We start from the raw sequence: 15,653 nt of genomic DNA, 5'->3' as shown, positions 1-15,653 counted from the left end.
ACGAAAGAGTGGCAAAGCAATATGCACCCATTGTGTGGGGACAGAGTTTCCCACAGGACCAGCACGACCTTTTTCAAAAACTGTGTAGCCATATTCGCTCCTTTTACCAAATGGCAACGGAGCACTTCTCTTTCTAATCCCCTTCCACATATACACACCTTGGGGTTAGTAAAGGCGGCGTAGTTTGGACATGTTGTTCCGGAGAGCCACAACGTTCTGCTTCTTCCACGAAATGAACCCAGGCAAATCCGAATATTTGCGTTGGTATTTAAAATGAGGAATGAGCAAATGCATGGTTTCTTTTTTAAGAGGATTCAAAAGAATGGACAGTTGATTAATGTTATTTTCAATCTTGCTAATGGACAAACGAAGAGAGTTCTTTTCCACGGAGAAGCTACCTTTCAGCATATTCATTTTGTGCCTTAAATAGAGTAACTGTTCTTCCAGTTGGAACTTCTTCGTCTCGTAAATTTCCCTCTCTTGTTGTTTTTTTAGCATTTCCTTGGCTCGAATGCACTGTTCATGGATAGCGCGTCGTGATAAAACGGTTAGAATTCTTTTCATTGTAAGCTTCACCTTCTTTACTCGGCCTGGTTGTACCATTCTGGTGTTGTTCTGTAAGTGGAAGTTCTGTTCTCCCAGTAATTTGTTTTTTTCCTTCAAGCATAGGTAGTACAGCTTATGGAGATCTTCGAAGCTTTTCTTCCTTAAAAGTACGCATGGCCATGCATCCCCCGTTTTGCTGTTTTCTATTTTTGTTTTCATGGGTACGTTGTCCAGGAAGCTGTTTTTCCACAGCTCCTCTATGCCCCTCTGGGGTACGAATTGCAGTTGGCTCTGCAACCCTCGCAGCCCTCGCAGCCCCCGCAGCGCCATGGTACGAATAGCGACAGATTTACCGTCTTTCTGCAGTGCCTACCCAGAGTCCTACCTTATGCTGCCAGCGTGCTCTGTTTTAGCTTCCCCTTCCGAGGGACGATTCACAGGGGGAAAATGGGCCAGGCTCCACGTCTACCGAACCAACGGGGCATACCGCCTTGTACAGAGAGAGAGGGAGAGAGAGAAAAAAAAAAAAAGTACGCCCTCAATGAGGTACGACCCCAATGAGGTACACTCCCTTTTGCGGTAACTGCGTTATTGCCTTCACCCTGATGCACAAGGTGTATGAACTTTTTCGTTTTCTCTGTCCTTCCTGGGCGTTTATGAAGTGAGTGGTTGGGGAATAGTCTCAGTGTTGGTCGAAGCTGAGTCGGGTTGAAATTCCTTCCTCGGTTGTTTTCCCCTTAACCTGCCAAGAGGGGGAGGGTTCCACCTTCTCCTTGCACTTACCGTCAGAAAGGGGCACCATCACAAAAATACATAATAGGATTAACTTTGGCGAAGGTAAACTGCTACTTTCACGTAGAACGGTAGGCTATCATTTCACATACGCATTTTTTTTATTAATTTTATCATACCCTCAAGGACAAAATGTTCGTGCTCTCCATCACCGTCGACGTTATCCACTGTTTACATTTTCCCATCACGCTTATCTCCTCTTATATGTTATCATCACATGGGTGTTTTATTTTTAACTTTTTTTTTTTTTTTTTTTTTTTTTTTTTTTTTTTTTTTATCACGACCGAGAAACGGGGCGAAGGGTTTACCTGAACCCGCTATGTTCCCACTCTGCTAATACGACCCTTGGCAGGAGGGGGTGGGGGGGGAAATTCCCCTGCAAATTAAAAAAAAATAAAGGAAGTGCCGGTGACGAGGTTCTTTTTTTGAATGCAACATTCTGTGAAGTGGGCAGAATAAAGATCCTATCAAACGTGTGTGTGTGTATATACCTTTGTATGACCACTGGCGCAGCGCCCGTCGCCCTGGCGTGTGTAGGTGAAATGTCAACAGAAGTACCAGACATTTTCCAGTAGGTTACCAGGAGGGTGAAAGGAACATCGCGGCAGGGGGGGGACCCACCGATATAGGGGAAAGCGGACGTGAAACTCGGCCCCTCTACCTTAAGCATCAAATTAACAGGAGCACTTACGCATCTCCCATCATGACAAACATATTTCATCAGCTTTCCTCTACACTGCTATCACATTTGGCCGTCGTTGCTCCCCCCCTCTATTTTTTTAATTAAAAAAAAAATCGAACTTCTGACTGAATCGAGGAAGGTGAAATGGTGGAACGGACAAATACTAACCCAGGAGATGAGCTTTTTCCAAAGCGGAACAAATGCTTAGCTTATTGAATCATCTTAAAAGGGGGGGAGGGGAAAAAAAAAACTTAGTATGGCAAGAATTAACAAGGTTGCGAAGAATTCTCAATTAGCGAAACGAAAAAACACGCATATACTTTTTTTTTTTTCCTTTATTGAGATCCCCAATTTGTGCATGTAAGAAGAAAAAAGAAAAAGAAAAAGAAAAAGGTAGCGCTTTAACATAGGTGTGGTGACATTTCACCGTTTTAGCTACGGTGTGTATGGAAGCTCGCGCCGGTGTTTCACCAGTGAGCTGGAATGAAGTTAAAAGCGGAATGCTGTCGTTTGAACAGCTCCATGAAGAGCATTTTAGTATCCATCATGTACACCTACATATATTCACTTACACAAACCAACTTAAAGAATTTTTTTTTTTTTTCGCTATACCTACACGCCGCGCATGGGATACATGCAAAAAAAAAAAAAAAGAAAAAAAATGGCCCCATCCCAAACTAAGTATATATTACGCGACATGCACGCACTTTAATGGGAGAAAAACGAATGAGAAATAAAAGGGGCACATTTGTGTGAATCCTCAAAGAGACAAACTCGTCTTTACGTTACGCACTGATTATAGAAATATAGGTAAGCATGCAAGTATCCCCTTTTGCGGGGCTCTTTTTTTTTTTTTTTTAGTTAGTAATCACTCTCCTAATTATTCATACCTTTCTTTTTGCGCTTGTCTTATGAGTACCCTGTGTTTTCATTGCTTCTTACCATTACACTTTTTTTTTTTTTTTTTCCTTGCACTCTCTACTGTGCCTTATCATCGGGGTAAAAAATGGCTAACCATTTTTTTTTTTTTTACCAATTGGCTATTTAAAATAACTCAAAAAAAAAAAAAAAAAAAAAAAAAAGTACCCTCTGGGATATATCCCCTTTTGCATTTTTATTCCAGGTGATGGAAGTTATTCCCCACATTAATACTTTTCCTAGAAGTGTATTTCCAGGTATGTTTCCCTAAAAAAGTGTGGGTCACACATTTTTTTTTTTTTTTTTTTTGGAGAAAGATGGGTATATTTTAGAGCACCTGCACTTGTGTAGACGATGCTTTTTATAAAGTGTAGCATACGTTGACGCTTGCCAGCTAGCCATCTGAGCGTACTTTTTTTTTTTTTTTTTCTCCGTCGTTTTCTCACGCGTCTATTTAGTGACCCTAAAGTCCACTGTACTCATTTTGGAATTTTTGGCCCCATTTTCTTTTGCACTTGAGATTTTAAACAAAATTTGGTAAAACGAAATTAAAATGAAATTTAAATTGAAATTAATTTTAACTTAATTTTAATTTTTTTAATTCCAAAATATTTTATTTTCTCTTCTCTTCTATTCAACATCAACTTGTAAAAAACCTACACACTCGAAAAGAAAAAAAAAAAAATTAAACTCATTTTTCCTTCTTATCTTGGATAATCATCATTATTATACAATAAGTTTTTTTCCTAAATTGAAAATTTTCTCCATTCTTTCGCCTACTTTTAAGTGAATGCCTTGAGGTTCTTACTGTTGCAGCTGGCTTGCTGGTTTATCCCTTGCTAAGATTTCTGCCAAGGGGATCGCCAAGAGTCCTTTCAATATCCCTGCTTAGAATCCTCTTAAATACCTTGTTAAGTGCCTTGTTAAGTGCCTTTTTAAGTACCTTGTTAAGAACCTTGTTAAGTGCCTTTTTAAGTACCTTGTTAAGAACCTTGTTAAGTGCCTTGTTAAGTACCTTGTTAAGAACCTTGTTAAGTGCCTTGTTAAGTACCTTGTTAAGTGCCTTGTTAAGTACCTTGTTAAGTACCTTGTTAAGTACCTTGTTAAGTACCTTGTTAAGTACCTTGTTAAGTACCTTGTTAAGAACCTTGTTAAGTACCTTGTTAAGTACCTTGTTAAGTACCTTGTTAAGTGCCTTCTTAAGTGCCTTGTTAAGTACCTTGTTAAGTACCTTGTTAAGTACCTTGTTAAGTGCCTTGTTAAGTGCCTTGTTAAGTACCTTGTTAAGTACCTTATTAAGTGCCTTGCCTATAACCCTGTTGAGAATCTTTTTAAGTACCTTGTTAATGACCCTGTCCAGTAACTATTTAGCAGCTTGTTAGTGTCTTCTTAGTGCCTTGTTAATTCTTTACATACAACCTTGTGGATAACACTGCTGAAAGTCTTTTTAATATTCTTGTGGACGTATTTTTAATACCCTTGTTAAGATATTTTTAATTGCATTGTTAAGATCTTTTTAATGTCCTTGTTCAGAACTTTTTAATGCCCTTTTTCGTAGCCCAGTTGATAACCTCGTTGATGCCTGTTTTGAAACCTTGTTAATAACATTGTTGTTAATGCTCCTGAGAGTCTACCGATCGCCTGCTACTGTTTAAGGACCTCTTTAAAGATTCTTTCTTTTGAGGATACACTAATATAAGTTCAAGTTTTAGCTTGCCATAGCCTGTGCATTTTCAAACCTTGTTTACCTTTCCCTGCATCCCCCCCGGAAAATTGCACGTGTGCATATATACATACAAGGGATGTCTCTTCTATGCTTCTTGCTTCTGCGCGATCTCTACTTCGACCTGATCACCAGCTCGATTGTAAAAGTGTGTGTTGCTCACTCATTGCATTTTTTCATTCATTGAATTTTTTAAATGATTACATTTCCCCAGTGATTGTGTTGCCCTTCCCAACTGTTGCAAGATACTGTACTTAGTGCTCCGTGTTGAAGTGGGCTGGCCCTTTGCGATTTTTCAGGGATCTTCATCACGCAGCGTATTCGAACACGCGTACGTGCGTGAGTATATGCATGCGTAGATAGACACGTTCACAGTTACACCCCTACGTGAGTGCATAGCTAAAAGCGCGGTGGTGCACTAAGTTGCCAAATTTAAGGAAAAAAAAAAAATACGTTCACCCATTCGAGCGTATAACTGCATAGGATAGCTCTTTATAATTTTCTCCTTATCCTTTCTGCACAATCTTGTTGCAACTTGGTTGCTTCACTCACCAACGTTCGCATTTCTGCGTGTCTACATCTGCATGCGTATCTGCTCGTGGTGGTGAACCAACATAGAACATCGCCTACATATATAAGTTATTGCACCGGTGTGACTGCACCAACCTGGTTAGACGTAATTCTCCACATATACGTACTAACTACCACGTTTCCACACGTGCCAAGTGCCCTTCCTCTCCAACGCTGTCACTAAAAAAATGGGAAACTCAAAGTCAAACGAACGCATGCAAAAGGCGCTCAAAGGAGGAAACGCAAATAATGAATGGGATGATGACCACCAATCAAAGCAGTCTTCACATGACTGTGCGCACACGAACTCTGTCCTTATTGGAATACGTAAAAATGAAACAGAGGCAAAAAGAGTGAGCCATATGGAAAGATGTTCTCCTATTAATGGACAGGCGTCGGATCAGGGGTCTACTGATTCATACCATATGTTGTGTAAAGATGAGGAGAAGAGTGAATGTATGGAATGGAATTCTTCACATGATGAATTAGAGGCAGATCAAAGAATGAATGGATGCTCTCTTCACATTGACTTGTCTCATACGAATGACGCGTATTTATCCTTCGGAACGATGTTTCACGACAGGGGTAAGTCGAATCTGCATCTGCCCCTGCGTAGTGCACAGGATAATTTGTCTATGCACTTTATGTGTGCATTTTAGAGTGGAGAAATTGCCTCTTCTTAAGAAATACACACATGTGCGCAGTGTGCATGTGGATTGCCTCCCAGTGTTTTTACGCCCCGTTCTGTGCACTGAATTGACTTATTTATTATTATTATTACTATAAACTTTCTTTTTTTTTTTTTTTTTCGAAGGCACGTGCAATCCATGCAGATACGAATGGACACGAGGGTGCCACATGGGAGAACACTGCAGGTTTTGTCACCACCCCTCCCATGTTAGCCCCACTACTAAGCGTGTCATTCCGAACCCACAGGATTTAAAGAGAACAAAAGTAACGCCTGAGAATATCTTGTCATGGAAACGTAAAGGTAACCATTTTGCCAGTACCCTTACATGGAAGGGGGAATCCCTGTAAGTGGGTCCCCAATGAGACATGCATTTACACATGGTGGAATGCAGCCCGGGGAGTTTGACATTTTGCTCCATCCTTATAGTCCACATTTGAATGACCACTTTTTTTTTTTCCTTTTTTTTTTAGGCAATTCACCGAACAGGAAGTCACCAAGAGATGACAACCTGCCAATCCATCAGTGGAACCACAAGGGCCAAATGAAGTGTGAGGGAAAAATGGGTCCGAAGAATCTACTAGCCAATTCTGATGTACACAGCAGCGGTTGCTCAAGTGGGGATTCTATAGAAACAGAACAATACTGTCAACGCAGGGGAAATGACAAAGACACAGAGGATGAAGTCGTCAGCAACGACAATGGCAACCACAATGATGAAGACGCAGATGATGAGTCACCGAACGAGGGCGTCAACACAAGAATTGACATTTCTGTTAACTGCATCACCACAGAGGACGGAGGTAGCGCAGAATATCAGGAAATCGAAGAGAATTATGCAGATATCCTACGTAGTGGGAATGATGCCCTTTATGGCAGTGATCTATCTATCAGGGGAAGTGAAGAGGAGTATGATTATACTTGTAGTGGAAGTGAGCATGTGCATCGTGGCCTTGTATGTGGAATGTGTGATGTGTCTGTTGATAGTGCTTTGAATCATGTGTGTGTGGTGAATCAGAACTGCGTGGAGAGAGATGAGTCCAATGGTGGCAACTCTGATGCTGAACGTAGCATGGAGCGTGACCTCGTGGAAAACTACAACGGAGAAGATGTCAGAAGTGCAGACCAGTACTACACGGGCACAGATCACCTCACAGTTGTGAACGACCTCTATGGTTCTAACGACTCTAACAGCATGAACAACTTTGGTGTCATGGACATTCATGCTAGTCCGGGTAATGTTGTAAATGAGAGAACTGGTTCCAACACGCAGAGCAATGACCACATGAACGACAATGACAATGACAATGACAACCACCATCATCACAACCATCATCACAACCACCAACACAACCAGCACAACCACAACATTGACAATCATCACGACAATCACAATTCCAACGTTGACTTGAGCCCCTCCGACAGTAACGATGTATCCAATACATGTCTTGTTAACAGTACCAGTTCTATGAGCCCATCAATATGCACCAATAGCACAAGCTTCACAAACAATGTGAGTTGCTCAGGAGGTACAAGCATAACACGGCGCAGTGTCTCTGAATCTAGCATGACTGGTGTAAACCGCGAGGTTGGCATGGACAATCCGAACCATCAGGAAGAACTCAATCATGTTAACGCCCTTAACGATACCATCCCCATTGGAGGTTTGAACAACATAAACCAATTTAATGGATTTAACAACTTGAATCCTTTCGAAGAGTTTAACGGAATCAACCCCATTGGAGATCCAAACAATGTGAATCAATTTAATGGCCATAACGATGTAAACTCCATTGGAGGTATGAACAGCGTGAATCAATTTAATGGACTAAACAGTGTGAACCCTTTCGAAGGGTTTAACGGAATAAACCATGTTAGGGGCTCAAACAATACGAACCAATGTATTGGCCATAACGATGTAAACCCCATTGGAGGTTTGAACAACATAAACCAATCTAATGGACTAAACAACGTGAACCCTTTCGAAGGGTTTAACGGAATCAACCATGTTAGGAGCCCAAACAATGCAAACCAATTAAATGGTCATAGCGTTGTAAACCCCATTGGAGGTATGAACAATGCAAACCAATTTAATGGTCATAACGTTGTAAACCCCATTGGTGGCGCAAACTATGTGAATCATGTTAGGAGCCCAAACAGATTGAACCACATTAGCGGCCTGAACGGAATGCACCCCTTTAGAGTTCCCAACGACGCCAACTCCATGACCGGGGTGGATAACATGAACTCTGTCAATTGCATGAATTGTGTCTTCCTCCGAAATTGTATGAATTCTATGAAGTGCACGGGTTGTATGTCCAAAGTACTTTGCGGCAGGTGTGAGAGCAACCCCAATTGTATAACGAGCCCCCGCACAATGGGCAGAACAAACTCCATGGGTGTCTCCAACTTCTCCAACATCATGAACCTTATGGACACCAGGAACGACATGAACGGAATGAATAACGTAAATGGAATGCACAACGTAAACGGAATGCACAACGTAAATGGAATACACAACGTAAATGGAATGAATAACGTAAGTGGAATACACAACGAAAATGGAATGAATAACGTAAATGGAATGAATAACATAAATGGAATGAATAACGTAAATGGAATGAATAACGTAAATGGAATACACAACGTAAATGGAATGAATAACGTAAGTGGAATACACAACGAAAATGGAATGAATAACGTAAATGGAATGAATAACATAAATGGAATGAATAACGTAAATGGAATGAATAACGTAAATGGAATACACAACATAAACGGAATGAATAACGTAAACGGAATGCACAGCGTAAACGGAATGAATAGAGAAAATGGAATACACAACGTAAACGGAATGAATAACGTAAACGGAATGCACAGCGTAAACGGAATGCACAACGTAAATGGAATGAATAGAGAAAATGAAATGCACAGGGCGAACTTCACGGGTGGTATGAGCGAGGCCCATAGAATGAGAGATATAATCGAATCGCAGCACATGAAGCACATGAACGAGATGCAGGAAGTTCAGCGCATGAATGTAATGTGTCTTACGGGGGCAGTGAACCCAGTGAGAGGCGCCAACTGTGTTAAATTCCAGCGCGAAATGGGGAGCATTAACAAGGTGAACAACCATGATGAAGTGAACCACATGAACAGTATGTACAGAATAAAGACCACGGGTTATGGGATGTGTATCACATGCTATCACAACCCAAACGGTCTAGTCAAAAGCATAGGAGCGAATAGCATGACCGATGAAAGCGGACAGAATATCTCGAACGGTGCAAGCTACCCGAACAATGGGAATGCAGGAAGCGGACCGAACAAATTTCACTGCTCAAACTGTATGCGCATGTTACACGAAGGGAACTCTTCCAACGGAGGAAGTCAAAATGAGCCATGTATATACAACGGAATGTACCTATGCCACAATTGCAGAAATAACATGTACCACTTCTATAATTAGGTAACGCACACCTACATTTGGTATAAACCCTCCAACGGAAAAATATAATGGAGACTAAATGCAATTTTGAAGCGTGGGGGACAATATTTAAGAATTTGGAGACCTACTACACCCTTCCTACTGATTTTTTTTTCCTTAAATATCAGCTCGCTTTCACCTAAGAATGAAACCCCCTTTTTTTTTTTTTTTTTTTTTTTTTTTTTTTATCAATTTAATGTAAAGCGGAGGGAATGGGATTGGGACTGAGTGGCCATCCAAAGTGATGCGGCGTCTTACCTCCTCCGATGGACGTCACTCCTCCCATTTTAAGAGCAACCTCCATGTGTGAATTCATTTAAGTGCTTTACCCTACAGCGATGGTAGCCATATTTCCGTCACTGCTTGTTGCAAAAAAAAAAAGAAAAAAAAGAAGCATGTCGTCTTTATCCGTCCTCTCCCCCTCCCTTTTCGCAATTGCACAACTTCGAAATTCCCAAAAAGCAGAAACCTGCGTTCCCTTCATTTTAAAGGTCCATGAAAAACGACAGTCCACTTTTCATGTATGCCCTGTTCAGACAAAAATTGAACACATCAAACGCAGAGGCGCCCCTGCAAAACAGGCGCCCCGCATGGTTCCTCTCCCACAGCGTTTGGCACAGATAATGTTGAGGCTTCCCCTCTTTTAGACTAAACTTGGAAAAACTCGAAAGGGAAAAAAGGAAAAAACGCAAAAATGCAGCGACGAAGAATGTGCAAAGTTAGAGGCCGAGAATACCAACTCCGAATGACCTTTGCCACTATTCCGGTTGATCGTCATCCCCTGAACAGATCGTGTGTGCAAAAAAAAAAAAAAAAAAAAAAAAAAAAAAAAAAAAGCTACACAAATTAACAAAATCGCCTGAACAGTCAGGCATATTAAGCAATTTTTTTTTTTTTTTTTTTTTTTGCAAATTTTCAAAATTTAGCTCATGCCGAACGATGCAACAATAGGGAAAATTTCCTCTTCTGTAGAACCACAGTTTATTTATTACGCGCTTTCTCTTTGCAACGATGTGGAGTGGTTCGTCTAGTCATTGTACATACACACCCTGCATATGTTTTTTTTTTTTTTTTTTTTTTTTTTTCCATTTTGCAAAGGTGAACACATCGTTGATTCGCTCACGACATCGCTGAAAAAGGAAAAAAAAAAAAAAAAAGGACGTCATTTCTTGTGCTCAATTTGTTGGTGGCAAAAATGGGCACTACTACTGTTTGCACCACTCTTCCGAAGAGTGAAGGACAGGTAGGGCAAAATTTCGATGTCTTTGTCTGATGCCACTTAAATGGAGAGAGGCACAAAAAGGACATGCAAAAAGTGTATAGGAATAAAGAAAGGCAAAAAAAAAAAAAAAAAAAAAAAAAAGAAAAAAAAAATAACACATATACGGGGTATGTATTTATGTATGTACACATTTATGTGAATATTTCCTGCGAATGTTTATAGGGGTAGGGGGCAGCTTATCCGGGGAAGCACTCTTTAAGGGCTTCCCCTTCCCCCGAGAGGCGAAGTAGAAGGAGGTTGACCAATAGGGAGATACCTCCATATTTTTTCTTCACCGTTATGCACATATTTTTCGCTTAAATTGGTCCACTTCCCCTACACGATGAAAGCCAGGGATCCATCTCTGAAGAGCCAAATCGAAAAGGAGTCCATCGCACTGTTTAAGAAAAATTTGCTCAAGGAAAGCTACAACTGGTTCAAAGACACGGATTACTTTGAAAAGCTGAAGAGTGAAAATAAGTACAGCAATGGTGAGAACGAGCATGAGACCAAAAATGTGGTAACGGGTCGTGTACAACTGGGTTGGGGTGGGACATTTTTCCTACTCTGTTGTGTCGTGGTTATCTGTGACAACTCAGGATGGCAATCATGCAACCATTACAACAACAGCATTTTCTACTCCCCAGAAGCATTGACAGTAGTGTATTCCATCCTCTTCATAGTGTACGCATTTCCTTTGTTTATTTTGCACCAATGTTTGGGGTTGATATCTCAAGGGAATTATGTAAAGTCTTGTAGAATGCTATCATCCCATATGGGAGTGTTATCCATTTTTTCCCTCTTCGGAACAGTAACCTTTTGTGCGAAGGAGATATGCAATTTTTCAGTGGAGCTTTTACAAAACGTATTGAGAATAGTTCACATGGAAAATGGGGAGAAGAAGTATGGAATGACCAAAGTTTTTATTGACTTAACTAAAAGAGAAATGGACGATTGTTCCCTAATGCCAGACACAATTTACTTGAACTCTATCAATCAGTGTATTTCTTTTAATAAAAATGTCATGGTCAATTTTTATGAAAATTTATGGTTTATTGGAAATAAAGAGAATTACATCTACATCATTTTAATAGCCACGATTTTTATCCTCTTCTGTTACTTTATTTTATTACGAGAAAATTTCCGGGTCTTTAAATTTTTCATTTTTGTGATTATCGTTAATTGGATAAGTAGCAAGTCTGTCGTCATAATGAATACCTTCTTCTTTTACATTCCTCAGCAGATCAAATTATATCAAGAAGTTTTAGAAATATTTGAAGAAATTGGTATAATCAAATTGACCATTTTTTTATATGGTACCATAGCTAGAAGTTCTTCCATTTTTATCCTCAGTACTTTTGCTTCCTACTTTCACACAAACACAAATATTCTCAAAATTACAATGTACACTTTTGCCTTCTACATTTTGAATATGTATTTTTACTTGAAGAATGAGGCCCATGAGTACTACCTCTATAACAGCAAAAATTTAATCACCTCGAAGGAATTCAATTTTATCAAGTGCAATACTTACATTAATTTGTTACAGGGGTTGGCAGGGGATCAAAGGACCGAAGGCAAAACAGATATCCCTTCTTCGTATGGGGTTACCCATTTTACAGAGGATGATAAGTATGCTGTTTGGCAGAAGCTGTGCCTATTTTTTAGCTCCTACTCCTTTTTGTTCTCAACCATATTTATTGTGCTTATGCAATTGTTGGGACCATTCAACATTCTGATGGAATGGAGAAAAAGTAATTCTCATGCAGACGAAGAAGATAGCAATGAAGAACGGGAAAGGAAAATTTACACTTATAAGTCGTTAGTTAAACGTTACGAGAGGGATCGTATAAATCGTTCCGTTTCAAATAATAGGTCTTCTTTTCTGTCCAAGAGAGGTAGGAGCAGCACGTGCAGTGATAAATCCACTGGGAGGAGGAACCCAAATGGGATAACTCACATAGACAGAAAAAATAGTCATAAAAAAAAGAAGAGAAAAAAAAATTTTTTTCGGTTGAATTTTTTTTTTAAAGGGAGAAAAGTTGACAGAAGGGGGGAGGAGAATGAGGAACGCTCCCTCTACCTGTCCAGGAAAAGTAGCTTCCTCCCAGAAAAGGGAGACTACTTTCAGGAGCATTCCGCATTTTCCAATTTGCAAAACGGAGGGGAAATCCAACATGATATACCCTCCTACAAATCCTTCGACAGGGACCCATACGATTTCAACTTTGGAGGAAGTTCCTTCGAAGACCACATCGGGGTAGGAGATTTGGCGAGAGAAAATCTCCAAGGGAAAATGACAAATAGGCGGCAAAGGCAAAGCAGTACAAGTGCAACACAGAGAAACGGTAGTAGCAATATGTACGCAGACAGTGACCCCCCTTCGTGGGGTGTCAGAAGGCGGGCTTTATTTTCTGATTCCAGTGGTCCAAGTGCATCTTCCAGCGATGTAGGAGAGGGTGCCCGATGGAGCGGGGAGAGCAGATCAAGAAAGGAAAACTCAGGGAAGGGTAGCGGAGGTACAGGTGTCCCTAAGCAGAAGAGTGACCTTCATACGGGAATAGCAAGACGAGTCGCAAAAATGAAAAACTTAGTGATCAACAAATATGGCACCTTCCTTCTATTTACAATAATATATATCTTAACCATTTTTCATGTGATAGACTTCAAAAGGAACAACGACATCGTGAGTGAAATAATTTTGAATTCCCTCTACAGGGGTTTCCTCATTTTTATTTGTGCAGTCCAAGTGATTTATGCGTCGTGGGTATTTGGCATGAAGTTACAAATGTCTCAGTGCGGAGTTTTCTCATGCCTTTTAAACTTTTTCACCTGGGTGGTTGTACTACCCCTGCTGTCTGTATTATATTTGAGGGAGGGCACTTGGTTCCAGGTGTTCCTGATAGGGTTGTCGCTCAACGCGGCCACCGTGGCTACATCCTTCGTGGAGGTTACTGTCAAGCTGCGCAGGGAAAGAGCCTCTAACATTTCGCAAAAAATATCCATGAAAGAGCAAGGAAGGGTAGGGCACCTCGCACAAAACTACCAACAGTACAGATATACAACCCTTTTTAAAAAATGCCTGTACTGGCTATACATAGGTAACTTGGAGGTACTAAGAAGGAACATGAATATAGCTATGTCTGGGAATGATGAAAAATACATCCCTCCTTTTTGGACTTTTTTTCTCAAGTATATAAATTCCTCTATGCTTATCGTAGCAGTTATATACAACACGCGTGAGTATTTCTTCGATATGTTACCAATGTTTGGCTGCTCCTTCAGCCTTCGAATTGAGTTAATCGCCATCTTGTTGATTTTTCTGGGGTCCTTGGCTGTTTTGGCTAACAACCTCCGCAAGGGTAATTAGACAAAAAAAAAAAAAAAAAAAAAAAAAAAATTCACACACACAAAAAAAAAGAACACACTGGAGGAGAAAACCTCTCCAGACAGAAGCAATGCAAAATACATTAATAACGTGAAGATGTTGTCTGGCTTGTATGGCCAGTTTTCCTGGACAACCTTTTCACTTGCTCGCCTTTTTTTTTTTTCCCTTCGTAGACCACTACCGGCCACAAGGTATCATCATACCTTCCGTCCCGATGTTCTGTCAAGACAAAAGCAGGTACATCTTTTCGAGTTGATTTATGAGATTTTGTGTCCCTCCTTCTTGGCAAGGGTAATCTCACATGAGATCCTCGAGATTGTCGTAGTCGTCCTCCTCGTTCTCCTTCCCACTGGGTCCAAGGGAGTTGTTTTTACTGGGGGCAAGAGCATCACTGTTAGGGGGCATATTAAACGTATTAAAATCTGACTTGAAGGGTACGTTACCATAATCCCACTTGCCTGTGAACTGCATCATGGGGGTAGAGAAATTTTCCCCGGAGGCATTTTTCTCGTTCGTGTTTATGGCACCTCCACCAAGGGGCATACTACTTTGTAAACTTAAGTTTTTGCTTTGCACGGTAAAATTGTTAATTGGGTTACTGTGTACGTTGAAGGGTGTGTCCCTTACCGGGGGGAGGGTATCACCACGCGAGACATTCATACCGGGGGCACGACTTATGGTAATGTTGGTTGCGCTTCCACTTGGTTCATTCTTTGCAGATTCATAATTAAATTCCTGATCATCCTCGTTACTGGCGGTGTAAGCATTTAATCCATCATTGTTTGAAAAAAAGGAGGTGGAAAAAGGCTCATTGATCGGGAAGGACAAAGTATCTCCACGTGCATTCTGGCGATCGCTAATGCTACTGCTACTTCTATCTTCGGTGTAATAATTTCCTAACTTCATAAACTGATGCTTGAAGTGAATGTGATAATGGAAACACTTTAAATTGAGAAAGCCCTTTTTGCAGTCACCATAAGGACATACAAAGATATTTTCACCGATGAAAAGAAACTCCACATCATTTATTTCTACATTGCACAGAAGACAGGCTTGTTGCTGTGCACACAGCTCGTAACATTTGCTACAGATTACATGAAAACAGGGGTTCAGTCTAATTTTGGCGTTGTACGGTAAAGCGCAGAGCGTGCAGAAAACGGAGGGCCCGTTCTCCACCGAGGTTACCTTGTGGTTTATGTTTTGGCATTTGGGTGATGTGCCCAGTGTCCTGTTCCTGTAGTTCCCGCCATTGTTCGCGAAGGAGCTCATCCTTCCGGGCGGCCTTGGCGGTGGTAACAGTGGCGACTGCCGCACCGTTCCACCGTTGCAACGTTGCAATGATTACTCACGCCGCGGCAGCCGCACTGGGGAAAGGAGAAAAACAAGTAAAGTTTTCACTTGTGAAAAAATGTTCTAAAAAGATGCATGCAAAGGGAAGTTATATTACAGAAGTAAGCACCACTAAGTTTCTTCCTCATCGGTAACAACACTGCATCTTTTTTCCTTTGCAAAAGTATGGCCCCCTTCCCCAACGAAACATGCCTTGTTCGTGAGAGTTGTATTTATGCGTTTACCGTCGTTAGAGGGCGCTCCTTTTT

General features: G+C 40.8%; 4 protein-coding genes across 4 annotated transcripts; 2 read left to right on the top strand and 2 right to left on the bottom strand.

The window, feature by feature from the left end:
- Positions 1-165: 165 nt before the first annotated feature.
- PKNH_0826600 (ribosomal protein L47, mitochondrial, putative) lies at positions 166-876 on the bottom strand (the record flags this gene model as incomplete). The annotated part of the gene is made up of 1 exon (XM_039114003.1): positions 166-876. One exon carries the CDS (start codon positions 874-876, stop codon positions 166-168), a length of 711 nt encoding a protein of 236 aa, XP_038969636.1.
- A 4,543-nt stretch (positions 877-5,419) lies between these two features.
- PKNH_0826500 (zinc finger protein, putative) lies at positions 5,420-9,388 on the top strand (the record flags this gene model as incomplete). The annotated part of the gene is made up of 3 exons (XM_039114002.1): positions 5,420-5,879; positions 6,046-6,216; positions 6,393-9,388. 3 exons carry the CDS (start codon positions 5,420-5,422, stop codon positions 9,386-9,388), a joined length of 3,627 nt encoding a protein of 1,208 aa, XP_038969635.1.
- Positions 9,389-11,010: 1,622 nt separating this feature from the next.
- On the top strand, positions 11,011-14,311 carry PKNH_0826400 (conserved Plasmodium membrane protein, unknown function; the record flags this gene model as incomplete). The annotated part of the gene is made up of 2 exons (XM_039114001.1): positions 11,011-14,029; positions 14,229-14,311. 2 exons carry the CDS (start codon positions 11,011-11,013, stop codon positions 14,309-14,311), a joined length of 3,102 nt encoding a protein of 1,033 aa, XP_038969634.1.
- Positions 14,312-14,352: 41 nt separating this feature from the next.
- Positions 14,353-15,324, bottom strand: PKNH_0826300 (zinc finger protein, putative; the record flags this gene model as incomplete). Its single annotated transcript, XM_039114000.1, has 1 exon — positions 14,353-15,324. One exon carries the CDS (start codon positions 15,322-15,324, stop codon positions 14,353-14,355), a length of 972 nt encoding a protein of 323 aa, XP_038969633.1.
- Positions 15,325-15,653: the final 329 nt, after the last annotated feature.

Source organism: Plasmodium knowlesi, assembly GCF_000006355.2.
Source record: "Plasmodium knowlesi strain H genome assembly, chromosome: 8".
Classification (NCBI taxonomy): domain Eukaryota; phylum Apicomplexa; class Aconoidasida; order Haemosporida; family Plasmodiidae; genus Plasmodium; species Plasmodium knowlesi.
The sequence above is the reverse complement of the archived record's forward strand: the minus strand, read 5'-3'. Positions and strand labels throughout refer to the sequence as shown.